The sequence below is a fragment of the Megalops cyprinoides genome, chromosome 1, assembly GCF_013368585.1.
Source record: "Megalops cyprinoides isolate fMegCyp1 chromosome 1, fMegCyp1.pri, whole genome shotgun sequence".
Lineage (NCBI taxonomy): Eukaryota > Metazoa > Chordata > Actinopteri > Elopiformes > Megalopidae > Megalops > Megalops cyprinoides.
The window spans coordinates 11,239,390-11,267,235 of NC_050583.1; the positions used below are offsets into that span (position 1 = coordinate 11,239,390).

Below are 27,846 nucleotides of genomic sequence, written 5' to 3' on the forward strand. Positions count from 1 at the left end.
AAGGGTTTGCGGTGGAAGGGGAGGCCCTTCGAGTGTTCAGGATCAGGCTTGAAACGGTGCTAGATGAATTGTGGACTACAGGCAAAGTGACAAGCCAAGCCGGGCCGAACGGCCAATTTACATTCTTCAGCTTCTCGTGTTCTCGTGCTTCGTACCAACTCTGCACCCAAAGGTTTTCAGTACAGCTTCAGCTGCCACCCAGCTCTGCGACTCTTAGGGACGTGACCAAAAGGGCAGCTTGCTGATGGGGCATCACAACCAGCGTGAGGTCGAGAGGAGTCATAACTGAAGGGAAGTCATACCTGTGATGTGACATATGGTAGTGTACTTGGCTTCCCTTGTCTAGACAGGTTGTACTAGTTAACTTGTGGTAGGGCTTGAATAGTGCTATGCTCACACTCACTGGTCTGGGAGAGTTGTTGGCCTGGTCTGGCAGTGCTGCTCATTCAACCTGAATGGACGCGCTTCTGTTCTTCTGTGCTGGTAGTCGCTCTGGATAAGAGCGTCTGCTAAATGAACACAATGCAATGCACTGTAATGTAAGGGGGAGGGAGCTTTGTGGGACATGCAAAAGCAGCCCATGTGGTAACAGATGTTGATAATGCGTGTCACTTAAAGAGGGCTGAGTGACACACCTGGGATCTAGGAGCCGGGCAGTATCCTCACAGCTGCAGGTCGGATTCCCAGGACAGAGCAGCTCCCACTGCACGAGGAACCTGCCCTTCCTTGCCGTAGTAGATATCCAGCTGCGTAAACACGAGGTATTGCAGGTTACTCTGACATTTATAACGATGAGAAGGATAATAAAAACAAAATAAGAATAAGAATAAGAATAAGAAATACTTTATTAATCCCGAAGGAAATCCGAGTGTCACAACTGCACCGTCCGGCACACATCAAAACAACAAAAGAATAAATTGAATAAAATAAATAAAGAGGTATAAAATACAACAAACAGAAAGAGGTTTGTGCAATTATGCATTGAGAAGTTATCGTGCATGTGCTACGAAATGAGGACGTCTTCCTGGTGTGACCTCATGAGCCAAGCGTCCCGGACACGGAAAATCCCGTCACTGAATCCCGGGATCGAACCACCAAGCCATCGCATTCCTCCGTCCCATCTTCCACATCTTCTCTGTCTTCGCTCGCTCTTGTCCTCTCTCACTCCTCATCCTTCTCTTTCTTCAGTTTCCAGCTCCATGGCGACTTCTACACAACGATGTGCGTTTGGTGACAGTGATGACAAGTATAGCAGCACTAGTCCTTATAGATGCTTCTCTTATCTCTGCATTTGAACTGGCAAACCTGACTCATTGCACCAGTGTAACCATGAAAACCGAAAAAAAAAAAAAAACACAGTAAAATACAGTACAAATAAAGTGCAAAAATTTCACTCACATGCAAAGATACCGGTGACTCCTGGTTCCATACCTCAACTGGAGATTTTTTGTTTGTTTTTTGCTGCGGGTTCATTTTACACACCTGTTATTTTGTCAGAGTTGATAATCATCGATTTCATTACATAATCAGCTCACAATAATCATTATCGTGTTTTGAGGTTTAGCAGTAACGTACTGTAATGTTATATAATTATTCACCCAATGGAAATTATTTTTCAACTTCACAAACTCTGCTCATGTATGAATCACTGTTATTGCAAAGGATCACATACATATAACATAAACAGCATTATGATTATAAATATGCTTGCAGCGCAGTCACGACACAGGAGGTTAGGTAGTACTTTTCATTGTAATTAGCAGAGAGAGACAGAGGCAGCTGTTTTAAAGAAAACCATTACATACATCCACAATGGTGAAAAGGTGACAGGCCCAACACAGTGTACTGTAGTTATGAGACACGTATCGGTAAACAAGCCAGTACCGCTGAACAGGAAATACTTGAGATCTTGTTTATCCCCAAGTTTGAATGGAAACTTTTTTCTTTTCTAAAAGATTTACCTGCTTCCTGGTTGATGACACCAGAGAATGAATGCCAATGAATGTCCTTCTACTCAATGAAGTGAAATGAGGCACAATGGTTTGAAATGAACGGACATCAAAAATAAATATGAACTGTGAAACTTTTCATGGCCGAACAAAGAGAGTGTCTAAGGGATGCTGGGATGCTTAGACATCCCACCCTTGGAAGAAGTTGTTAGCTGAACCTGAATCAGCCTTTGCCTGAGAAATGTTGTGCAGTTTCAAACGCCACCTGCTTGATTACTGATCCTGATGCAGCAGCGGGACGGCCCTTCTGAGATTCTGTGCATTTCCTGTCCTCGTGTGACCTGCTCTTTTAAGACTGAAAACGCGCATTGCAGAATTCCAGAAAAACAGCACAAGATGGGGGCCCCTGTCACCTGTGGGCTGGACCCATATTTGCGCTTCTAAGGGCAGCGACACTTTCTCCAGACGGTTTATTTTCCAGAGTGAAAATCAAAGGGTTGGGCGCTATTGTACCGTATCATAACATCATAACAGAGAGTCTGTGTTATGACACAGAGACGCTGGGTTGGCGAGGGTTGGGGGGGGACGTCTGCGCCCAGGTGTTTGTCTCAATAATGACTAGGACACCGACAGCCAGGATGTTTCGCTCTTGCTGGGCCATCGCCAAGGCGACGAGCACAGCCCAGCGGCGGGCAGCGTTTGCTGCGTCACCGCAGGGACCCAGACGTCAGACTGCTTCCTGTTTCTGAGAAAGACGTTAAAAGGGCAGCATGCTATCTCTCTCTCTCTCTCCCCCTCTTACCCACTCACCTGCTGAAGGTTCACTTGGCTGGCATTCAGCGCGGGAGTTGCCAAGGAAACAAAACAGGTAAACGGTGAGACCGATAAGGGCCTGAGTACACCACTAAGTTCACCTGTCCAACAGATGTGCACATATTAAAAAGTCACTATTACCAAGGCACGCACACAGGCACACTTGAAGGTCTTATGCTACACACCTGAGCTATCGTATTGCAAATCAGATTAATTTGGGATGACTAAGACCTAATTGAATCTACCAGCACACTAATGCCACGAACTGGATCAGATTGTACTAACTGAATAGGCCACATGAATCCACCAATTCCATGTGGTGTACCAGATGCATTTTATCATAAATTTAAACCACTTTCAGTCATTATGCCTCTCTGATATCATGTGGTACATAACCTCTTTTCACTTGTAATTCCTTTGCGTCATTAAATAGTGTTTACCCTCGGGCTGTTATGTACGTGTGTCTTTAGTTGACATTTAAGTTGGAATTTAATTGTCGAGATGCCATCATTGTTTTATTCATGTACATACAGGATGTAAGTTTGTTCTGGGCTTTATTCTCTACCCTGTAGTATTGACCTTGTCCCCCCCCCCCACCAAGCCCCGGCTTTCTGATAAGCGAGTATTGCGTAAGAGCTGGCAGGAAGTGGTACGGCTTCGCGAACCAGCACAAAGCCGCCGAACGGGGGTGGGGGGTGGGGGGTGTCACCTGACCTGGCCCCCAGTCAAAATCACATTCCGGAGCCTCTTCACCAGGCCGGCAGACACAGGATCTGGGAGAGAGCGAGCTAAAGACCAGGGCTTAGAGTTGGCCATGGAGCTGCTGTTCGGCACGGGTCCCCCGCCCCCCTGCCCTGCAGGTTCCGAACAGAGCTGCGGTCAACATGGCAGACGATGTCCCCATGTTTGTGATGCTCTCTGTCCAGCCGGGCTGAGACTTGGGGGCGGGGGGGAGGGCGGGGGGCTTGCTCTATCAGAAACCTTCTCTGGGGAAGCATGACGCAAGTGAAATAAAATTGGTTAAACCTGAATGACGGCTGTGCGTGTGTCTGTGTTTTATACCTAACCGCCCGCTTCCTGTGGTGTGGGATGCCATCGCAACAGCAGTGGCTGGCTTCCACCAGCTGACAAGAAATGCCGTGGCAACGGGCAGGATGTGACACGATTGATTGCCACATCAAGAGAGTTGTATAAATATCAGAAAGAGTGCACCTCTGATGACTTTATTGTAGTCTATCAAAAAAGTGCAGAGCTTCTTCATTTTACATATTCTATGACAACAAAATCCAAAACTGATGTAATAATTTAACCATATTCTGGAAAAAAAAAAAAACAAATTAATTCACATGCCAGAGAATCACATATTAAAGTTTGTATTCAAATTCATAACAAATCTAAAAATCCACAAAATTCCTTCTTTCTTCTGCTACCCAGTGCATGCACTTAGATGCAAAAACCATCTTATTTTACAAACTCAAACACAGTGAGTGGAGCAACCCCGGGGTCCTGCATAAACTGCCCTTAATCAGAGATTCATCACGATGAAAAGAATGATGCTGGATTCTGCTTCCAGTTTCCTCACAAACCCACTCTGAGAATCCACTTCATCTTTCTTTTGTCTGAGAAGAAAAAACTGTGACAATTTAGTTTTGATTTATGTTTGATTTTCATGTCATTACCCCTATTAAAATGAAAAGCAGTTAGCAGTGTAATATAATATACGATGACTGATTGTAATATAAAGCACAATCAATATCAATTTAGCAAATGTGGAAAATTTTGACATTTTGCACATTCTAATAATGAGAAAAATAAAGGGATCTTATGAAAAACTCCTGGTTCTCTGTAGAATATGGCATTTGGTACATGGAGCCTTTCTGCTGATACCTTTACCTTAATATATAATATATATATAATATAATTATGTATAAAACCAACATGATTTCACATAATCTGATGTTTAAAGGCCTCCGTTGCTTAAATCCCTGCAGATAAAACTAGTGACTTTGTTTAACTCTGGGTTAGGGTTTACAAATTAAATGTATTTTCATTCATTTGAGGTCCATACTATACATAAAGTAAGAGAACTGCATGATCTCCAGTTTCATTGAGCACATAATCAGAGAACACATAGTGAATCACAAAGTTAGTGCCAGTGCTTGTCAGAATCCAGAGTAAGTTCCCATAGCCAGGGCTTTCATAATAATTTATACAAGGTCGCCCCCTAGTGGCGGACTGACCAAACACCGGTGCATGGTAAACAAGGAGAAAGCACAGCACAAGCGGATATCCCCCTTTGAAGAAGCAGATATTAACATGCAAAATATTCAAACACAGTAAAATGGCCCAAATAATGATACACTTTTGATTCTTTCCACATGACAGTTGTGAGGACAGTATCTCATTGCAAGCCAGTTGAGCTGCTTCTCATAACTAGCCTAAAGGAACAGGTTTGGATACTGGAACACTGACTCAAAGGACAGTGCTATGAGTTATACCAGAACACAAAAATAAACACTGGATCACAAGACCAGGCTTCACCATCCCAGTGACCAGTCAAAATTGAACCGCCTGCATCAGATCTTCTAATGATTCCCTCCTTCAGAAGTCATCTAGCATTATACATGGAGGTGTGGACCTAGCCCTGAAGCAGTCTTTCAGAACACCACAAAACTTCATCACTGGTGCACAGAGGACACCGAGAAGAACTTTCCAAGACCATGACGCATTTAATGAACCACCCCACATTAAACGGTAGCCTGTCCATCTCTCGTTTCTCCTTCTTGCTGTTTTGCTTCATCTTACTCTCCTTTTCCTGTCCTCCATCCGCTGTTTTCTTCCCCTCTGGCTATCACTCCCTCTCTCCCTTCATTGCATCCAGCACTCGCCCCTGGCTCTTGTAGGGATGTGACTGGATGAAGTCATCGGTCAGGGCGGGGCTTAACTCTGGGATGTCCTTCTACAGCGTGAGAAAGAAGGGTCAGGACATTTACCGCAAAGAATCACTGACAGTGCCTCCATCTGCCAGCAGAGGTCACTGTAATGCAAATCTCACCCTGCAGGCCCAGCCACATGACAACTCTGGGGGTTCTCTCTCAGCTGAGTCCACGGATCCTCTTGGAGGTGGCACAGAGGGCGTCCTGTGAAAGGAAGAGAGCAGTTCATCGTTGTAAGCTGGGTATGAGTCACATGCCAAGAAAAGACATGTCACCACTGCCCTCCAAGATCAACGCAGCGGAGCACCAATTTGCTACCAAGAGAATCAGAGGGCTGTTGGCACCTAACAATGTCTAGCGGGTTACAGGCAAGCGAGTGTGAAAGTGAGGATGAGGAGGAACACGAGGCTCTCACCTCCCATTCTGTTCCAGTCTGGACCAGATGGTGCCGGGAGTCAGCCAGCGCTGAAGCACAATGCCTTGCGACAGCAGGTCACCTGTCCTGACCGGAGAGGCTAAAGGGAATTGTGCCGCAAGCCTCTCTCCCAACTCAGCCTGGACATTTACACTTACATTTATTCATTTGGCAGACACTTTTTTATGCAAAGCAACTTACAAGTGAGGCAGAGTACAACACAAAAATAGCCATGTAACAATATTAGAAGCGTTGTATGACCAAGTTTCAATAGCTGGCCAGACAAGGTGCTAGCTAGTAGAGATAAAAGTGCATGAAACCATTGGTGAGATCACTGTATGTAGTAATGCCTCATGGGGTCCTCAACCTTGGTCTGCTTCTCAACACCTAATACTTTCTCTCTCTCACACACATACACACACACACACACACACACACACACACACACACACACAGTCTTTCTCCTCTGCCAGAAAGCAGGTGAAGGTCCATGTCATCTGGGAGGGAGGAGCTTCCATTGACCAATGCCTCACCTGCAACCTTCTTAGAGGCAAGGAAAATCCACATATGAATATCACTGCACCACTTCAAGGTGTTCTTGTGTCGAGTTTAATCTCAAAGAGTGTAATACTTTATCTTATACTTTCCTTCCTCCAAGGACTCTACTGACTGCATTTCAGAGTGCTGAACTTCATGTAGTAAATTCAAGCACGCAAACTGAACAAAAAGAACTGAAAAACAAATTAAGCTGAAAATCAATCACTTTTATTTAGCACACACCTTGCATTCCAAAAAACAAGCAAAAACTGAAAAATGAAATGACAACATACAAAATGAAAGTTTTAAATGAAAGAAAAGGGTTTTTTTTAAGTGTCTTAGAATTACTGTTTGCAGTTAAATGACACCGTGACGTTAACAGACCTGTATCAGAGCATTAAAATGACAGTGACTTCGGGCTTAACTCACATCTCACATTGGCAGACACATGGTTGTCCATGCCTCATTTTGTGTATATTTGTGCATGGCAGATGTACTTTTACAATTACTCGATTGATCCAACTACCTGCATTAAGTGAGGTTGTCCTGAGAACAAGCATCACCTAAATCACAAACTAAGCTTGGTTAATTAAGCCAAACCCAGCTTGTCATATTGGTTAATTAAGCCAAACTGGCTTGTTCAACCCAGCTGACTGTAAGCCAGAGCCATGTGGAGACACTGCTGTGAAAAGCCAACAGTAAGCAATGATGGATAACCTTTATCTGCTGGCATTTCTTCACACTTTCACTTCTAACCTGGCACTGTCCTGCATTCAAATGTGGCAGTTCAAATGCAAATGCAACTGCACTACAAATACATGTACTCTTAGTTAGAAAAGTTGTACTGAGTCAAAACACGTGCATTTACGACACATTGCCTTTCATCTTGGAATTCGCAGACAAGCATTTGTGTGTGGCAGTATTAGCTGGGAGTAGCAAGGAGATTGTTGCAGGCAATCGGTACATTTTTTTCCCCTCTCCACTGTTGATGAAAATAGAGTCTTGAAATTTGTTCCCAGCTTGGTAGAAAACCTTTTTATTTTTCCATTCACAAAAGAAATAGAAAGTGATAAGTCGGATACACAAGTTAACGTCCCACCTGCACCACAGTTGAGAAAAAAATACACCAAATTCATTCTGCAAAGACTGGAGATTGGAAAACAAAATCATTATTCTTTTACAATGCTTTCACTTCCCCCCCCCCCCCCCGCCGCCTCACTCCCTGCATGCTCAAGGCTAAAGCCCCTCTGATCCCCCCTCCCACCCCTTCAACATTAATTTATTCTTAACATTAATTAATCTCTCAATTAAATGGTCCGCTATATAACAACGAAAACAAAGATTCTTTAAACAAAAAGAACGTTTGAGGAAAAGAAAACTTTTAAAGTCTAAAAAAAAAAATTTGCACATTGCTGCACAAAAATAAAATAAAAAAATTCTCCAAAAAAAACCAAAAAAAACAATCAAAAATAAATTAAAAAAATAAATTAACAAAAATAAACATCTCATGAACTTTAAAAAAAACACAAAGTAAAAAAAAAAAAAAAAGAACTCCAAAAACAATTGATGAAAATAAAATAACACTGGAGAATCGAGATTGCCCATATTCAGAGATTGATTTAATCACTACAATGATCACAGTCTTCTACGGAGCGCCATCTAGAGGTTGTGGACTAATCAAGTATCTGTGCAAACCAGTCCGATTCGTGCAATTAGCAGCCCTGTGGCAAAGAACCATCCTCTATGAATACACAACCCCTTCAGTTTTCCAAACGACATGTCACACGACCCTGACCCCTCCGAAAATGTCGACAGAACCGCTTACAGAAACACGGGTTTCCGTTACTGTGATTCAAAGGCCATTCTGAAGGCATTTATGGGTGTTCAGTTTCAAACAGCAAATTGGAAAAAGTTATTAGCAATGATCTGCTGCTCGGAGATAAAGTACAACCATGCTGAGATATTGCAACAAATACAGCGTTGTCTTTATATATAAAACATCTATTTGGCTCCTGGCTACAGTCAAAAATGCTAAACGGTTAGAACAAGCAGCGTTCAACAGATCTGTGGGTTCGCTTGGAGTAGACTTCATGCTTTGGAAAAAACTATTCCAAAATATCCGAAAAAGGCGTACTGACCTTGTGGTGTCAGTCCTTGAGGTTTCAACCACAACGGCCACCTGGGGTCATGTTCGCGACATCGCCCTCGGGGTCGGTGTCGCCTCTTTCCAGCTACGCTTTACGCACAAGCGCTTACAGTATAAACACGAGCGAAGCCTGACACCATTCACGGACACGGACACGGGACAGATAGACAGGTACTGAGATACACCCACGCACATGTAAACGTATCCCATTAACAGCGAGGACGATACTAAACAGAGAAACACTGTTCCTTGACCCCCCTGATACAAACGTACGAATGATCTGCTGTGGAAAATATGATTGCTTACGGCCACTGGCTGAAGCCTATCGATCGAACCGATGTCGCGACTCCCCGTTTAATTCTTTGGCACTGTGCTAACTCATTTATGTGCCGCACAATCTGGGTAAGCGTCCCCATTATTGAAGGAAGGCTATGCTAAAGGAGCAGGCTAAATGCGCATGTGTTTCTTCCTGCGAGGGCGAAGAGTACAAGCATGCGTATGTACCATTCGCACCAGAGGAGAACGGCCGTAGAGACGGTGCCCTCCGGGTGACCACACGACACACCTTTCCAGTTCTTTCAGGACTGAAATCAATTTCATTTCCTCGGACCAAGTTTAAGAATCTACACGGTCAGAGACAGAATCCTCAAGGTGCTCTCTCTCTCTCCGCGACAACCCCCAGCTGCTTCTCTAGATTACAAGAAGAGTGACGCGACTAAACTGACGCTTTTAGTTAGTTTCAGCTAACTTATTGTTCCAAATGCAATAGCGAGCTGTAATTGCAGTTACATTAGTATTTTTCGCTTTGCAAGTCAATACAACCGTAAGGACATTTTACAGAACAAAACCCCGGCCCCCAAATAAATCTGGAGCGGTATACCTTAATTATCAGAGTTAATTTCAATCTCCCCAATGGAAAAAAGGAGATGAAAAAGTGCATTACATCACTAAGCCTCTATTATTTTTCCTCATCTATCATTAAATGTGTGAGTTTAAGTCCACAGTAAAATTAAAACCAGCAGTAGCAGCAAACGGATTATCCTGTACAACAGTATAAGCCTCATTGCAGATTTCATATTTTTTCCTATCAGACCAAAGTCAGCTCAAATCTCATTATGGCATCACCAGATTTAAACACGAAAAGGACCCTCCCCTCTTCTCCTCCTCCAATGTTGATTATCAGCCGAATCATAGGTCGGGAATGGCTCCCAGGTTCAGAGAGGGGAAAACGAATCAAGTGTCAGGTACCTCCGAAACAACAAAAAAAAGACTCGTTTTTAAAAAACGGGTACACACACATATGCAACAAGTAGGCCTACACGCAAACATACAGCAAACTTAACCTAAAGGTGCGTTCACCACGGTATCCGTTCCTCCTTTCCTTCTTTTGCCATCGCTATAGCAACAAAACGTTTAAATTCTAGTTAGGATTCCTTTAAGTGTTATTCCCGTCCACCTTGGGGAAAGTAACTATTTTAACCATGTTCACTTAGAGAGAGAGAGAGAGAGAGAGAGAGAGAGAGAGAGAGAGAAAAAACTAATTCTGCAACCACAATTTGAGGGAAAACCAAAGGAAAAAATATACACGCAGATTAAGGTAAGCAGACTGTACTAATGGTCATTCCTGACTATGAATGCTGGGATAGCAAAGATGCAACTGCTTGCTATTCTCCTCCCCATGATTACGAGCGAACCATAGACTTAAGAGTTACGGCAACGTTTTCCTATACGGTACATCTCACTGCGATGTTAATTAGCTCAACGCTATCACAGACCCACCCACCGCGTGTTTTTTGTACTGCGTATTGTCTGTGCGTGTGTGTTGCATGTTTAAATGCGTCTGCCTGCGCGGGTCTGTGTCTGGGTCTATATGTATGTGCGTTTCGTTGGTCTGTGGTTGTGTGTGGAAGGTGTTGTTTCAAATGCTGCAGTCGTCGTCATTGTCATCCCCCCCCCCTGCCCAACACAGGTTTATTTAAAACAACCTACCCCCTCCTCCCTCCCCATCCTTAAAAAAAACAAACAAAAAAAAACGGGAGAAATAAAACAGCTGGCAAACCTCCCTCCCTCCCTCCCTCCCTCCCTCCGTAACCCAACGGTTTCGTTTTCCACACCGGAGTTATTTTTTTTCAGCATTGATCCAGAGGTCACCCTCCCCCCACCCCCATCCCCCCTCCCCTTTTAAGAGACACACAGGGCGTGGGGTCTGTCTGGAGAGGCGGGCCGAACGGATCCGTCCTCCCCCACGATCAGGGCAGTGCAATACACAGAGCTGGATGAGTTTCCCAGTTACCCTCCCGTCCATATACCTGGAGCAGAGAGAGGGGTTGGGGGGGGCGGGGTGCAAGGAGAGGGTGGGGGTGTCCATTACAACACTAACAGCCTCAGCGGCCATATGCATTACATCACACACTAATGAAATTATAAATTGTGGCTACCGTTCTCTCTGGGTCTCATATTAGCATAATCTGTTTATAGCGAGGCACGCTGTCCCCTGCTGTGACTCTAAAGGAAATGAGATGGATTTTTATTGTTCTTTCACACCAGTGCTGTACGTGTTGGAGGACTGTGTGTTACTGCAACCAGCACACAAACTGAGGATCAACACTTGAAGCTAAATCTGGTAGAACAGGTCAACTGTCATCATTTATGCGTAGCAAGCTGCATCTGAATTACATATAAAATTGGCATGGCACACTCCCTCCTTCCCCCTTCCCCCTCCCTGGGTTAGGTGAGCGTGTGTGTGTGTGTGTGTGTGTACCTGACACAGGTGTCTCGCATCGGGGGGGCTACACTCCGTAGCAGGCCGAAAGCCTCTCCTTCAGCAGCGGGGGAAACTGCTCTGAGAACTGCTGCCAGTTCTCCTCGCCCACCTGGTCCTTGAAGCCGTGCAGGATCTGCGGCGGAACACAGAGACTGGAGTCAGAGTGGAAATGATCGCAGCACAAGCCAGCTAACTCCCATAATTCTGCCCCCCCCCCCCCCCCCCCCGGCTCTGCCGAGGCAGGGGCCGCTGCTGAGGGGAGACCTCGCCCTCTCCCTAAACACATCCCATAATGCACACCACCCGCTGGTTCCGCGCTCTCCGCCTCCGCGCCCTCAGAGCCTAAACGTCCACAAGCCAGGTTCAGATCTCGAATGTCATCACAGGTGCAGAGGCTGAGAGCATAGGAACATTACCCCCCTTACAACTTAATAGCAGGGCAGCAATGTAGCGTAGTGGTAAAGAGCAGAACTCGCAAACGGCAGGTTGCTGGTTCAATTCCCCGCTGCAGCACTGCTGTTGTAACCCTTGGGCAAGATACTTAACCCACAATTGCCTCAGTAAATATCCAGCTGTACAAATGGATAAAATTGTAAATGTATGATGTAAATTGCTCTGGATAGGAGTGTCTGCTAAATGATACTAATGTTAATGTTAATAAAGTTGTGGTTTGAAAGTAGAATATCCTGCAGCACTGCAGCTGTATTCAGAGCCATAGAACAGGTCACAGGGATAATGTTCAAACAGCCATCAGAGGGGGGTGCAGTCAGCGTGGGCTCACCTTATAGAACATGTCTCTCAGGTCATCTTTAGGGCTGACCCAGGACGCCACAGCATCACAGAAGAAGATGAAGTCCTGCGGACAGACGATCGAACAGGGACAGACGTCAGACAGGAGAGATGCGAGAGGCCCAGGGGCCCGTGATGTCACCCACTGCCAGCTCAACATCATCGCATCACTGTCGCCGGCGTCCTCCAGCCTTTTTAACGACCCGAACTCACTGATAAACCTGAGTCATACTGCCACACAATCTGCCCCGGGAGTAATGAGCCCGATGCAGATGCAGCACACATTAACAGAGGCAAAAAAAAAAATCCAACAAAACAATCCCCACATCCAGCCGTTTTTATTAAACAAAACCCAAAAACGACCTATACTGGTCCTCAGGATGATTCCTCACATTACATTTTAAACCATAAAATTTTGGAAATCGGCAATTTAGTTTAGTTAGGGCTCTCAAATATTACTAAAGCTGGTGAAATTACCTGGAAAAAGCACAGACATGAATACACACTCAGTCATCTTGGTTACCAGGGAAAATTCTTACGACTCTACATCTTTCCTGTTCAACCACTGGATTTAGGAGACAATGAGGCAAGAACCTTGTTCTGGGTATACCTAAATGGGGCCCACTGCTCTAAGTAATCAACACTGTTCTACACATTATGACATCACAATTCAAAAAAGAGCACTGGCTTTTTCTCTGGCTTTTCCCTCACCTGGACCACACCGCCAGGGTTTACTCCAATCATCATACAGATCCCCCTGAAGGCGGAGTCTTTCTCCTCATTGTCTCGGATGTTCCGTAACGAGGTACACCTGCAATGAAATAAGGCATTAGCGAAATGTATTAACGAACTCACACTTGGAGAACTCCACACCAGTACATTTTAAGAGATAACGTTTAAGCACAGTGCCCCCTGGTGGACCGGATGACATGAAGTGTAGCACAGCGCGGAGGAGATCCACTCACCAGGGTCGAATGAACTGCTGTAGCATTGGAGCCACCTCCTGAGGACATACGTAGCCAAGCCGTCCAATCGTGATGGCTATTTAAAAAAAAGGGGGGGGAGGAGGGGTTACATCAATTTAAAGCCCGTTTGTACAGTCTAGTTTGGTCAACATAAGAATGCCCTAGCTCCACAGACAACTGTCCACACACTCAAACGTCCACAAGGGTGGATTCAGATTTCGAATGTCTGTTTAAAAAATCATCATGGATGTGGGACAAAGCAGGTGGTACCACCAAGTTACATAACCAAAGGTAAACATAGTGAGTTACACTCAAGTGTTTAAAAAAACAAAAAAAAAAAAACATTCTCAGGAAAAGGAACAGGAAAGGCAGCTTTGCCGGGGGTCACATGACACTTTCTGATCATGTGACCCTACGCCAGATACGAGCCAGCTCTGCCAGGCCATACCTGTATTCTCCAGCAGGGTCTTGGGTGTGTTGGGGCGGTTGATGATCTCCACCAGGTTGTTGAGGACCAGCCCCACGTAGGGCTGCATCTCCGCTCCTGCAGAAACCACAGAACAAGAGAGACTGCATGATACTGTCAATCTTTGACTGGTAGGAGCCAACAGAAAGACATATCCCTCCATAAAGAAACAGTGTGACTTCTTTCACATCAGTGGGTCACTGACAACGCACAACTGTTCCCAAACGTAAGCATGCCATCACCCCCTCACCCATCTGCATGCAGATCTCTCCGATGGCCCAGGTGGCATTGTTGCACACAGAGATGAACTCCGGGTTCAGGTTGGTGCCCAGGATCGGCATGAACTCCGCTGGGGGCGAGAAAGAGAGGAGGAGTCATTAAACAAACTGAATCAAAAACATTGGGGTCCCATTTGACATGACGCATCACAGAAATACAAAAGATCACTTCCAGAAGAACCCGTGGTTCACGTCATCAGCTGTCACATCATTAGATGTGTTACCTGAACATTTTTGTGACTCGTTATTGCTGGTTATTGCTCGTTTCTGTCAGCCATTTTATTCAGCTTTGCACCAAAATCCTCTCCAGGGCAGCGAAGAGCAGCGGGCCTTACCGATGCAGGGCTTGACGTGAGGGAAGCAGGCCTTGGTCAGATCTCCCAGCAGTGCAAACGAGCTTTGCCTCACCTCTGGCATTGTGTCCTGTAGAACCCACAGCAATCTCAAATCTCAAATCTCACTACACCTACACACAACATAGGCATAGCTCCCCAGTGTGACCAAAGTAATGTCAGCAGTGTGATGATTTCTCTCTCTCACTCTCTCTCTCTCTCACACACACACACACACACACACACACACACACACACACATACAAACAGTTGCTCAGAACAACCAGAGAAGAACTGGCGTCGTGATGAGTTCGCACCCCCGTTTGCACATTGCATTAACTTTTTCATTGCCATTTGGCAGACAGCCTTATCCAGGATCCACTTAATTAAAACTAAGGTACAAGAGTGCTCAAAACAAAGCCACACGGAGAGCAGTGCGTACTGCGCAGTGCTGCATCACAGTGTCTGAAGCTCACAGCTGTAACCCTGCCACAGTAGTGACTGAATTTAATGGCTTCCAATTGATAGTAAACCAACATGGTAGCCCTAAAGTGTAAAGGCCTCTCTATGATAGTAACGCACAACAGTAGTCCTAAAGTGTGAAGACCTCACTATGACAGTAACACACTATGGCAGCTCTACAGTGCAAAAGCCTCTCTATAATAGTAACACACCACGGTAGTGCTACAATGTAAAGACCCGTTTATGATAAAGACAGACCACATCAGCATTAATATCTGACACCCCTTGATGTACCTGCATGCACTGGAAGAGCAGGGTCATGATGTTGCTGCGGGCGACCAGCTGCTCCACGTGGCCCCCCAGCCCCTCGGCCAGCCCACTCAGCAGGTCCAGGGCCACGATCATGAAGTCCTTGTCAGGGGCCTCGTACTGGTCGGGGTGCTGGTTGTACATCTAGGGGAAAGGGGATGGACAGTCAAAATACTCAGGGGTTTGAATGGTAAAGCGAGGGGAAGTATTACAGATAAGGCCAGTTCTCCTATGAATCATTCTCCCCCGTCTCAGGTGTAAAGTGATCAACCCAAATTGAAACAGAGAAGGGGAATAACAGGACGTACAAGGACAAACAGGACACGGATTGGCACGTTTGAGTGTCCATATAGTTCACCAGTGAGAAATCCATTACATTAAATTTTTCTAGAGCAACTTCCATGGTTATAAATTTTACATGCAATCCATTTATACAGAGGCAATCCTGGGCACCTTGTCCAGAGGTGTCCCCAGCGGGGAATCAAACCAGCAACCTAAGCAATCTGAGCAGGGGGGCGGGGCTCACCATTGCCTGGGCGAGGGTCTTCTGCACCAGGGTGACGCAGCGCTGGTAAACCGGCTCACAGTAGGGCAGGAAGCCGCTCTGCAGGGCTGTGGCCACCGACGACAGACACTAGGGGGCGACAAAGGGAATTAAGCACTGCTAGACGACTTGGATTGACGGACATGGCATCTTACCCCAGAGACAGGACCCTCACCTCCAGCAGGGGGAACAGGTCCTTGTCCTCGTCCTTCAGCTCGTTCCATTTCTGGATGAGGGGGGGCATCAGCTTCTGGATGTACTCCTGCCAGAAGGGAAAACGGCACATGGTATGAGGTGAAGGATAAATTAATGTGGCATCCTCTTAGATACATCAGTTAAACCAATGTTAGCCGCTTCTTCAGACTCAGACACATAACCACCAACTACGGCAGACTGGCAAATGACTCAACCACACGGACAGAAATCAGTCCAACCAATTTCTCAAACAATGAGAAATTAAAAAAAAAAAATGTTTCCGTGTGTCATTAAAAGCACAACTGCATCAGGAGCTGTCTGTTAGATCTGGGACCCCCCAAGCCACCATCACAGCGCCCAGAATCCCCGGGGGCAGCCGCGCCGCGGACTCACCGGCTGGTTGAGGTGGTGCCCCACGGAGTCGGCCAGCGTGCCGATGGCGTCGTACAGGATGAGCAGGTTCTTGTGCTGGTACTTCCCGAAGGCGAACACCAGCGTGTCCAGGATGAAGCTGAGGTACGGGACCAGCTCCGTGCACGCCTCCTCCTCCAGGGTAGCGAACGCGCTGAGGGTGAAAGGGGGACAGCGGGAGTGAGAGCGACACCTGGGTCTGTGCCTCACACCTCCGACAGGTACAGTCTCAAAGTACAAGGCGACCGGTGTGTTTATAGTGTGAATGCACAGGTTCGATGGCTTGTCTGCCGAGAGCTCAAACAGCAGTATTTACAGTGCCAGCCAAAAGGTTGGACACAGCTGATTAAAATAATGGGAAACATGCATTCAAAGACATTTTCATCTTGATTTATCTTCTGATGATCCCTCTTTAAACTTACACTTAAATGCTTGAGATTTGTTAGACATATATAAATCTGTATTTATAAATATATATTATAAATACAATTCCTTTTCAAAAAAATTTAATTTTAAAAACTTTTTTGGCTACTCTGAACAATGTAAAATAAGGTAGTTTTCATTTAACACTTTTTCAGTCACTGTATAATTCGATTTGATGTCTTTACTAATATCGTAATTGTGGAAAATAGTAAAAATAAAGAAAAAACATTCTATGAGTAGGTGTGTCCAAACTTTTGACAGGTGCTGTATTTCAGTGCAAATTCCAATAGTTCCCAATCCATCTGAAGGGTACCCCCTTAAGTCGGGCTGAAAAACACAGCTTCTTTTTAAATGTTTGTTGTCTTGGTTTTAATGGAAATGTTTATTCTGCAGATTTCATAATCAAGCATTCCGGTCCAACATCAAAGAGCAGGTATAATGGGGACAAGAACTCAGCAGAGCTGGGACAGCCAAGTCAATCCTTTAGGGAGCTACAGGGGTCAGCTGTGGCGGTTTACCTAAAGCCACGACCATCTGGGTCAAGAGGGTACATTTACATTTACATTACTGGCATTTAGCAGATGCTTTTATTCATACCAACTTACATAGATTACCATTTTTTTACATGTTACCCACTTATACACCTTGCGTACGAGTACAACAGCAGTGCCCCAGCGGGGAATTGAACCAATAACCTTTTGGTTATGAGATCTGCGACTTACCACTATGCTACACTGCCACCCGAGGTAACATATTTAGCAGCCCAAGTGTAAATCAGCGGGTAAGAGAGGAGTAGCCCTGCAGCACAGATTGTGCTCTGAGGAAGGGGGGGTGGGGAGGGGGGTTACACGCACCTGCAGGCGGCCTCCTGTACCCTCTTGTTCCCATCCAGGATCCTCTTGAGCAGCTCGGTCATCAGGGGCTTGAGGTGGGAGTCGGGCGGCTGGCTGACCACCCAGTGGGCGTAGCGGCTGAGCGTCCAGCAGGCGATGGAGCGCACCAGGGCCTTCTTATCACACAGGCACTGGATGAGGTGGGGGATGAGCTCCGGGAGGTAGGGCACCATGCCCTGCATGCAGCCTGGGGGGGACGAAGAGGGCACAGGAGGGTGACCGTGCGCCCCTGCTGGGCAAAGTCACTGGTGGTCTTTCACCAGCCTGGGACAAAGCCAACTTTTGAAGTCTACTAGCTAGCGCTTGCGATGGGCCAAGTTTCACATCGCGACCACAAGAGAACCACAACAGGACCAAGCTACCCAGCATCCTATCATAAACCGCAGGGCACAACCAAACAGATGCCAGAAACGCATTCCTCTGTCCTGCTGTGGACTAGCTGCATTGTGCACACTGTCACCAGGAACCCTGCAGGAAACGCAGACAGCACAGTAACATTCCGCCGCAGAAACGCAAAAAGTCAGCGCTCCCACAATCCCCTGCACCACGACCACGACCGCCCGCTTCCTGCACTCCTACGGCCGGGGCGTGCTCACCAGCCGCGCGAGCGCAGATAGCGATTCCAGCGAAGCCGCTGAAAATCCTTTTTACGCACGGATTCGCTGAACATCGGGTACTTCAAAGCACCCGTTATTGGGGACAGACGGAACGGAGGAATCTGCAGACGGCGGAGATTCCCTTTTACGGATGACGCCGCTCGCTCTGCTCAGCTCCGCTAAACCGTAGGCTCAGTCTCAATCCTTTCCTGAGAACATGCTGTCTGATAATTACAAAGCCTTGCATGACTCATAGACCTGTGCTACTCCTGGGATTTAACTGCTTATGAAACCGCATTATTAATTATTTTTTAATAATTATTATGATGACGTTATTATTTATATGGCAGGCGCTGTAGAGTGACTTACAGTGCTCAGCTCGACAAACTACACGCAGACAAAAAAAGCAGGAAAAGGAAAATTATTCCACCCTCACAGCAAAAACAGACTAAAAGAGTACCCTGCTACAGTCAGGGTGCAGCGGCTGGCATGCCTTAGAGAGAGAGAGCGGAAAGTAAGCCGTGGAGGAGACAGGGGGCAAGGGAGAGAGGAGGGAAAGGGAGGATGGAGAGGGTGCAGGAGAGAAAAGAGAGGGAGGGAGGGATCGGGACTCACCCTCGGCAATGGCGCCCAGCACCAAGATCCCGGACTCCTTGATGACCCAGTCGGGGTGGAAGAGCAGCCCCTTCAGCAGGGGGAGCAGGTGGGGCAGCAGCTCATCCCGAAACACGTTGGCCAGGACGTCCAGGGCGGCCGCCGAGCACTTCCCTGTGAGAGGGACGGGGGGGGGGGGGGGGGGGGGGGGCGAGAGGTGAGAGTTTCACAAAGCCAACCTTTCTCCTCTCCGCAAAGACGTCCATTCACTTGCCTCCGCTGATACGTGGAGGAGCAGGTACGGTAACGTTAATACGCTTATTAGATGCACTTCTCAAGTGCGACTTGGACAGCTTACACAATATCCATATAATACTGCTCAATTTTCACTTAAACAATTTAGCATGCAACATTTAGCATGATCCACCTGGGAATCGAACCGGCAACCTTACGGTTATCACACACCCCTCCTTACCACTACACCACATCGCTGCCTCTGATAAACACCCACTTGCCCTCACCACTACAGGACCTCTAGGCAGGAAAGACTGCAGCCACTGCAGGGTGTTTCATATGGAAATGCAAGGAAGCGTTTCAGGGAAGGTAAGGAGGAGGCTGGAGGAGAATGATTTAAAAGGTCAGCCAATGCTCCTTGCCCCCACCCTTGCAACCCCTCCGCCACTGTGGACCAGACTGTATGGATAATCACAACAGGCAGCTGCTGATCACGAAACCCCACTGACATCCACACTCCAGCCTGCCCACGCTCGTGCGCCGCCCCCTCAGATAGCACCCTCTGCCAACCTACATGTACCATACTCTGCAGGCCTGGCACCGGGCCTGTATCCTCCATACCCCGAGCAGCGTACCGCATGGGGTGCTGGGATGCGGTGGTTGGAAGTGAACGGGACGGATCAGAGGATCAAAACAGGGCAGGTTGTTTGACTGACAACGTAATCGTGGGAAGAACTTCAGTATCATGTCAACGTACTGGAGAGATGGAGCTAAAGCAAAAAGATGAAACAGGGGTGGCAGTGTAGCACAGTGGTAAAGGAGGACTTGTAACCGGAAGGTTGCCAGTTCAATTCCCCACTGGGGCACTGCTGCTGTACCCTTGGGCAAGGTACTTAACCCAGAATTGCCTCAGTAAATATCCAGCTGTACAAATGGATAACATTGTAAGTCGCTCTGGATAAGAGCATCTGCTAAATGCCAATAACGTAATGTAATGTAACTGGCTGATCCATGAGAGAGTGACTATTATTTGCTATTGTGTTCCTGGTGACAGATTTCTATGTGCAAATGTGCTGTAAGATGGTCATGGTTCCCCCCCCCGCTCTGTGAGTTTGCGAGGGGGCACTCACGGAGGTTCCAGTCGGACAGCGTGTCGTCGTCGTCGTCCTCGTCCTCGTCGATGTCCTCCCCCTCCTCACCCCCGCCGCCCTCGTGCTGCAGGGTGACGGTGCGGGACTTGTGGAAGCGCGGCTTGATGTCCTGCTCGCTGTCCGGCACGGTCTCGTCCTCCTCCACGTCGCCCTGGCGGGAACGAGACGGGGACGGGGCGGAACGGAGGGAGTGAGAAAGAGGAGGGAAGAGTTCACGCGGCGCGCGAACGCGGCCGGCTCGTGCGTCCCAGGCCTGCTGCCTGGTGTAACGTAACACTCCCTGGGGGGGAAGAATCTCTGAAACAGAGCTGTTGACCCGATCCATCGCCCCGCCGACAGACATGGCGGACATCATTTTGGGAGGGTCTCATGTGACTCGCTTGGGGCTGGGAGTCGGGAACGGTGCGGTTTTGGGGCGGCCGACTGCCGGCCCGTTAGATAAGCGCAGGTTAACGTCAGCTTTAAAACGCCGATTTCGGTAACTGCCATGGAAATGTGTTCGCCATGCGAAGCCGAGAGGCGGGAGACTCGGGTTACAGTATGAATAGCAAAAACATCACAGCACAGTCTCACGTACAAAGCTGTCATCACACCCAGCGGCCTCTGAGGGAGGGGGAGGGGGTGAGAGAGGAGAGGGGGAGGGGGGCTTACCTTTAATAAGATGATGTCGATCTCAGAGTACTTCATACCGTTCACTAGGATGGGAATGAGCCTGAAGAGACAAGGATACCAACAAACCAGGATTTAGCTCCAGCTTCCCAGCCTTTCTGTAAATCCCCTTTATCTTAAAGCTTTCATATCTTTTAAACCCACACCACGGTAAAAAGCTCCCCCCCCCCCCCCCCTCACTCCCCTGCATAAAGTCAATGAGCAAGAAACTCACCCTGGTCCCCCAGGGAGGTTAGAGTGAGAGACTCGCCCTCCCCAAGGGGTAAGAGTGAGACTCGCTATCACCCAGCGGCAGGAGTGAGAGACACACTATCCCACTGAAGTAAGAGCAAGAGACACACTGGCTCAACCAAGGTAAGAGGTGAGAGTGAGAGTGAGATACTCACTGCACCAGGTGCCCTGAGAGAGCCTCCTTACAGATGGGCTGCTCCGCCAGGGTGAGCCAGAACTCACAAGCCTCCAGAGCCACGTTCTCATCCGGGTCCTGGGTCCGCTGCAGCATGTACTGAGGGGGGGGAAGAGAAAGCGTGAGAGAGGGGGAGAGAACATGAGGGGGAAGGGGAAGAGAAAGGGGAAGAGAGGGAGAGGAGAGGGAGAGAGGAAGGGACAGGAAGAGACAGAGGCACAAAGGAGGAGAGAAACAAAGCAGAAAGAAAGAGTGAGAAAGGGAGAAAGGGGGTGAGAGTGAAATAGAGGGAAGAAGGTGAAAGAGAGAAAAAGATGGTGAGTGAGAAGAGGATGTATGAGATAGTGAGTGCACACAGTGTGAGGGAGCGTGTAACTGTGGGGGGGGGGGGGGGGGGGGGGTAATGAGCAGAAAAGCTTCACATCGAACGGAGAGGAAAAGGAGGACAGAGGGAAGCAGGGGGTGGGGGGGGGGGGGGGGGGCGGCGTCTCACCTGGATGATGCTGTGCATGTGAGGGATCAGCCTGTCGATCCGCACCTCCAGCAGCATGACCAGCGCACGGCACACGTTCTTCCTCACCTCCGAGTCCTCGTCTGCAGCCAGCGCAAACAGGCTCTGCGGGACACACAGAGAAGCAGGACTCTCACCCCGTTACATCACATTACTGTCATTTAGCAGACGCTCTTATGCAGAACAACTTACATAGGTCACAATTTCTACAAGTTATCCGTTTATACTGCTGGATATTCACATTCACAGAAGGGAACTGACCTTGCAGTTTCAAGCCCTGCTCCTTACCGCTATGCTATGCCGCCACACTGGGGCAGCAGGCACCAGACGCCCCCAGCTGAGCAGGGCTACGCACTAAGCCCCGGCGCCAGGGCGGGCAGGCAGGCAGTACTCACCTCGATGAAGGTGTCGATGTTGTCCATCAGGGCCTGCGCTCTCCCGATAATGAACTGGTTCACACATGCTATGGCGTGGGATCTGTGGAGGAGACAGAGGATGCCGGGCCTGAAACTGTGACCCAGAGGGGGTGTGCGTGCAGGCAGCAGCTGGGGGGGGGGGGGGGGGGTTGGGGGGCTGAGAGATTGGGGAGGAGGGGCGCCCTCTCGTCCTCACCTGATCTTGGGGCTGCAGTGCTTGAAGAACTGCAGGAATTTGGGGATCATGATGTTGAGGGGCCGGTTGAGGGCGTCGCTGTCCAGGAGCTCAGAGGAGTCCTCGCAGATCTTCTGCAGGGCACCGAAGGAGCCCTGCGCGGGGAGAAACAGACAGAAGAAGTCAAACACAGAGCGACGGAGCGGCACGAGACGCGCTGCCGCTCTCTGGATCAGACAGTATGAATACATCCAGCATCACTGAAATTCACGGCGTTGGGGGTTCCATCACATCCAGACTGATACAGGAAAAAAGACAGAGCACACAGAGACAGGAACCAGAGGGAGAGGCACAGGAAGAGAGAGTTAGAGAGACAAACAGAGGAAGAGGGAGACGGAGACAGACAGACTGACAAAGAGGGAGAGAGACAGAGGAAGGGGAAAGAGAGGCAGAGGACGAGGAGGAGAGCAACAGAAGCCCGTAAAGGCTCAAGGGGAGGAGGAGGGCTGCTGACCTCACAGGTGTTGTAGTCCTCCGAGTTGAGCAGGTTGCACAGCTGAGGCAGCAGCTCTGGCCACATCTGTAGCTCCCCTTTGGAGGCGATTGTGGTTATAAGGATACCTGACAAGGACACAGACAGAGGTAAGCTCTCTAAAACACGAGCAAGATGCACTGAGAAACACATGAACAAATCTGATAGTCTGCCACGGACACACGGACACACACTCAAGTGCAAGGGCCAGGCTCACCGATGGTGGCGCGGATGAGGGGGGACGGGTCGCCGATGTTGTTGAGGCACTCCCGCTTGATGAAGTCGGCCACCGCCGGGGGGAAGTTCTGGTAGTGAGCCTTCACATTGTTCTTCAGAATCAGACCGCTGAGAGAGCGAGTGGGCTCGTCTGACAGGGCGGGCGAGAGAGAGAGAGAGGGAGAGAGACAGAGAGAGAGACAGAGAGAGAGAGCGAGAGAGAGAGAGAGAGAGAGAGCGAGAGAGAGAAGAGTGAGAGGAAAAGAGAGGGAGAGAGGAGCAGGGGAGAAAAGAGAGAAAGGGTGGGGGAGGGAGAAAGGGAGAGAGCATTGAGGGGACAGAGAGAGAGAGAGAGAGAGAGAGAGAGAGAGAGACAGAGAGATGGGTGGGGGTAGGGTCAGGAAGTGGGGAGAAAAGAATGCCAGTGATGCAGGAGGGGGGGGGACACACAGGGGAGGGGAAAAAAAAAAAAAGAGGAGCAAAAGCATTAGACTACCACTGTAAAAATCTGAACCAAAAACACAAAGGAAACGCTTAACCCTGTGACCATGTGGGAAAAGCAGCTATCTAAATCAGCCATCAGCCCCTGCTGGTTTCATCATCTCTTCTTAATGTCGCTCCGTCACACTGTTTCATTGATTGCCTCTAAAAAACCCAGAGCATTCCCGACTACATGGGGAGTGTCACTGTAGGCATCGGTGGAATTTTTTCCATCGCCGAGATTGATTACACATGCGAGCTCGAACCGTGCGAGACAGGGCACACAGGGCGGCCTTAAAGAGACACTTTAAGTCCGAGACCGCGCCGGCTAAAAACGGACGGACGGACGGCAACGCGCTCGTTGGGTAGGACACGCTGCCCCTCCCGCGCGCGGCACCAGCTGTACTGAATGTACTCGACCGTTTCCGCCATTCGATTCGGCCCCGAGTTTCAGCTCGTCAGTGCACGCGGTCTATCCACTGGCACATGTTTCATACAGTCCAGTGTTCGCATGTGTGATGCAGAGGCGGGCACTCAATTTGGGGCACACATCAGCCCCATGGCTCCCTGGGAGGAGAGGGTGCATTACATTGCTGTCATGTAGTAGACACTCTTATCCAGAGTGACTCACAAACAGTCACTTACAACGTTATCCATTTATACAGCTGCATATGTGGCAATTGTGGGTTAAATACCTTGCCCAAGGGTACAACAGCAGCGCCCCAGCGGGGAATCAAACCAGCAACCTTTTGTTTATGAGCCCTGCTACTTTCCGCTATGCCACACTGCTGACGAACACATTTGATGTTCAGCTGAAATGAACAAAGACGGGTGATGACGGAAAACGCCAATGCGTGTTATTAGGGGTGGCGAGGGGGGGGGGGGACAAAACCATGTGTGTTCCGTGTGGAAATGTCAAGCACAAGAACCAAGAACGAAGCGGGAGACGGCGCACCCGAAAACTTAAGGAGGACCTGCCGCACGGACACAGCAAGCCTTCAAGGAACGCATGCGGCGCGGCGCTGAGGCGAAGCGGGCAGCCGGGGGGGGGGGGCTCGGAGGACTCCGCACAGGCGGCGCCACGGTGACCTGATTGTACGTGTGATGCGTGGCAGTGGTTGGGGGGGGGGGGGGGTGGATGCTGAGCAGGGGTCCTCTCCACCGCCCCGTCCTTCATTAAGGATGCGTTACATAAGTGCGGGCCGCCATGAAGGAGCTGAGGAGCGGAGCGGCAGTCATTATTCTGGGAAAACCGGGCTAGACGCTGTCAGTATTACCGTCTGAGCCCCTACAGCTGCCAAGCACCCGGGCCAGCAGACTGACAGGAGCAAAAAAAGGGGGGGGGGCTGAGACTGGAAGTCCCCGGGCTGAGAGTAGAATGCCAAACCGAGGGTTCGCAGGTGGTGCTGGTGGTGGTCGTTGAAGCATTTAAATCCACCTCCCAAGCAACCTCTCCCACAAGAGCTACTTAACCAACAAGCCAGTATAATCATGAACCATACAAACATAGTTTATAAATATGTGATGGATTGCGCACCTGCTTGATTGAACATTATCAGTGGCTAACAGACTGAGTAAATAAAGGATCCTACCTTCAGATTTCAGGCTTGTGAGGACGAAGATAAGATAGTTGTTGAAGTCAGGATACTGGTTTAGCTGCTCCAGTTTCTTACAACATTGTTAAGGATGATAATATCACACCAACAACACACAAACAGCATCCAGAACTGAGACAGCAGAAGTAACATGAAACCCTGAGAGACCATAAAACTGAAGCAATGTTCCTCTGAGAAAGTCTCCAGTCATGAAACATCATCTTACCCTGAATATAATTCACATTAGAGGAGGTCTTTTAAAATGCGCACTGTTTAGACTGAAGACATGCTGTTTTGTTCTTCAGTTTTGGTTTGGTTGCCAAATTGTGACTACAAATGACTTGTCTGTGGGGATCTAGCTGGTTCCAGGAAATTGTCACCAAATATATCCTTCCTGGTAACACTGAATCTTAATCAGTCCAATTTCCAGAGAAAGCTGAATCCCTAATGAACTCAAGCAGATTCTGACTGTCCTTCAGCTTGCTGGTATTTTTCAGAATTTGCTGAAAAAAAATCAAGTCACAGCGGGTTCTTCTCTCCCCAGATTACCTGAGGTAACAAATCCAAACTCCAACTCCCATCAAAAAAAAAAAAAAAAAAAAAAAACAAAACGCACAGGGTGGAATTTCAAATTTGCAGTGGAGTGTCACTTTAATGACGTTCAGCTTTGCAAAGTCAGCATTGAAATGCAGCAGGTCACATGTGTAAGTCAGCTCTCCAGCAACAACTGTAACCTGACCCAGGCTGATGTCAAATACACTAGTGAATCCATTATTTCTCTATGAACTGAGCGCCATGGATATGTTTAATCTCCGTATAAAATTAAAACATGAGAACCTTAAGACTTTTAGACCTGATCATTACGACCCCTCCCGACATACACACACACACACACACACACACAGAGAGAGAGAACGCTCATTCTGAGCCCTGCCACAGGCCCGTGTGCTACAGGTGTGAGGATACTTCTTGAACAGCTCTCTGTGTGGCTGTGTTTGGGGACTGGGAGTCCTTCAGGAGCTGGAGAACCTGCTGGAGGCCCTGTTCATCTGGCTGCCACTCCATCCTGGATGTCGACAAAAACACAAACACACACACCACCATCGTCATCATCACCATCATTACTTATCACATACACACTGTCTAAGCTGATGTATTTCTCCAGCATCACTGGAAGCACTTAGGTTTCAGTTTTCATTGGATGAAGTAACTTCGCTGAAGGGTACAAGTGTCCTTCAACCTGGTACAGGAACAAGCTGCTCTCGGGGCCAGAACCCAGTGCTCAGACTACTACGTTCACTGCAGCGCTTTCGGGAGCAACTGAATCCGCACCGACAATAAAAACCGACAGCCTGTAATATATATCCTAAACCACGATGACTGTGATGAACTGCTATATCTAGGCACGTCTCACGTACGTTCATCTTTAAACAACAATTTTACTCCAACTGCGAGGCTGAATAATCCAACGATTGATCAAACTGCCTTGCTCGTACACGCAGATCCGAACAAAACGGACAATTTAAGTTCGCGTTGCATTCGTCGGCACAATGACATTCACGAAAACGGTATGCCATAGCAATTCCACATAAAAAGCACGAAAGCCCGTTTGACATATACCTCAAAATATTGACGCGCACAGCTGTCTGTGCAAGCCTCCCGTTATAGCCCGGTAACAATTACATCCAACTGTACAGGACCGGACAGAAAGGGGGCTGCGCACGTACAAGGACACGCTGGGAATCAGTCACGAGACGGGTAATTATGTATCAGCATGCGAGCGCTGTTACCGACCCCGTGTTACATCTGCTGGATGCTTAGCTAGCCCGGCTTATCCTACTCCCCACTCCCACAATCTCGCCACCCCTGGCCGGCATGCTTCCGCCGTGCATAAGCGTTGATTCCGCAATAAGTGGAAGCTAGAAAGCTTGCGGTCTACCTTCGAAAAATGCAGATAACATACGTTTAATTCCCCTGCCTTTATATTTAGTCTAAATCGGCATAAGTCCAATTCAGCGGTGCATTCGCGAATAAGCGACTGACCGAATTGATTTGAGCCATGCGGAGGTATGCGCCCCACTGGTGTGGCAAATACTATCACTCCCCGGCTTCAGCCATAAGCAAGGCCCTGGCGGCCTCGTTTTCGGAATGCAGCTAGCTTGCTAGCTATACACTTCGTTCTAGCTGGAGAGCTAACGACATCAGTCAATGCCACGCTGAACTGATGTGCACATCTACAAAAGCACGCCGGAGGTATAATAATCTTCTTTAACTACATAAAGTAACAACAAACAGTATGTAACAGCCATAGACGCGTCTGCGAGCCATTGCTATTAGCTAGCATTACTATTCCAGCTACACTGCCTGCAACCCCTTCTATTCAGGCTGGTGTTAGCCAGCTAGCCAATCTTGAATGTTGAAAATACCGCCACAGCTTTTAACGATACCTGATCTTGACGAATATTTAATTTTTTAAATCCGTTTGCTGGTCGTGCCTCAATGGTAACAACTAAATGAACCGTGACTGCCTCATCCAATCTTGTTTAGATATTTTAATTCCTCTCTCGTTCAAGCTACAACTGCTGTTGCCTTACTCACTCCCGGGTCCTTGTCTACTTATCACGCAGTGTTGGGAGTGGGGTAG

At 48.2% G+C, this 27,846-nt stretch overlaps 1 protein-coding gene and 1 non-coding gene across 2 annotated transcripts; both read right to left on the reverse strand.

Annotated features, from left to right (window-relative positions):
* Window positions 1-10,998: 10,998 nt before the first annotated feature.
* Window positions 10,999-27,812, reverse strand: LOC118775421 (transportin-2). The gene is made up of 25 exons (XM_036525334.1): window positions 27,650-27,812; window positions 26,169-26,268; window positions 25,200-25,275; window positions 23,129-23,278; window positions 22,894-23,000; window positions 22,401-22,534; window positions 22,184-22,265; window positions 21,771-21,893; window positions 21,258-21,376; window positions 20,854-20,914; window positions 20,182-20,353; window positions 18,839-18,991; window positions 17,589-17,814; window positions 16,294-16,465; window positions 15,881-15,967; window positions 15,688-15,795; window positions 15,147-15,305; window positions 14,394-14,481; window positions 14,031-14,129; window positions 13,763-13,858; window positions 13,315-13,390; window positions 13,061-13,160; window positions 12,342-12,416; window positions 11,558-11,693; window positions 10,999-11,105 (listed from the first exon to the last, which is right to left on the reverse strand). Exons 2-24 carry the CDS (start codon window positions 26,265-26,267, stop codon window positions 11,586-11,588), a joined length of 2,670 nt encoding a protein of 889 aa, XP_036381227.1. The 5' UTR covers window position 26,268; window positions 27,650-27,812; the 3' UTR covers window positions 10,999-11,105; window positions 11,558-11,585.
* On the reverse strand, window positions 22,607-22,676 carry LOC118794288. The gene has a single exon (XR_005005765.1). It is a non-coding gene; the product is annotated as a small nucleolar RNA SNORD41 (small nucleolar RNA).
* Window positions 27,813-27,846: the final 34 nt, after the last annotated feature.

Coding starts and splice junctions, on each gene's coding strand:
- LOC118775421 (XM_036525334.1), bottom strand. CDS start 26,267: ATGGAGTGGCAGCCAGATGAACAGGGCCTCCAGCAGGTTCTCCAGCTC. Junction 23,279..25,199: donor CACAAGCCTGAAATCTGAAG/GTAGGATCCTTT, acceptor CCGCCCTGTCAG/ACGAGCCCACTCGCTCTCTC. Junction 16,466..17,588: donor GTACAGGAGGCCGCCTGCAG/GTGCGTGTAACC, acceptor TTTCACCCTCAG/CGCGTTCGCTACCCTGGAGG.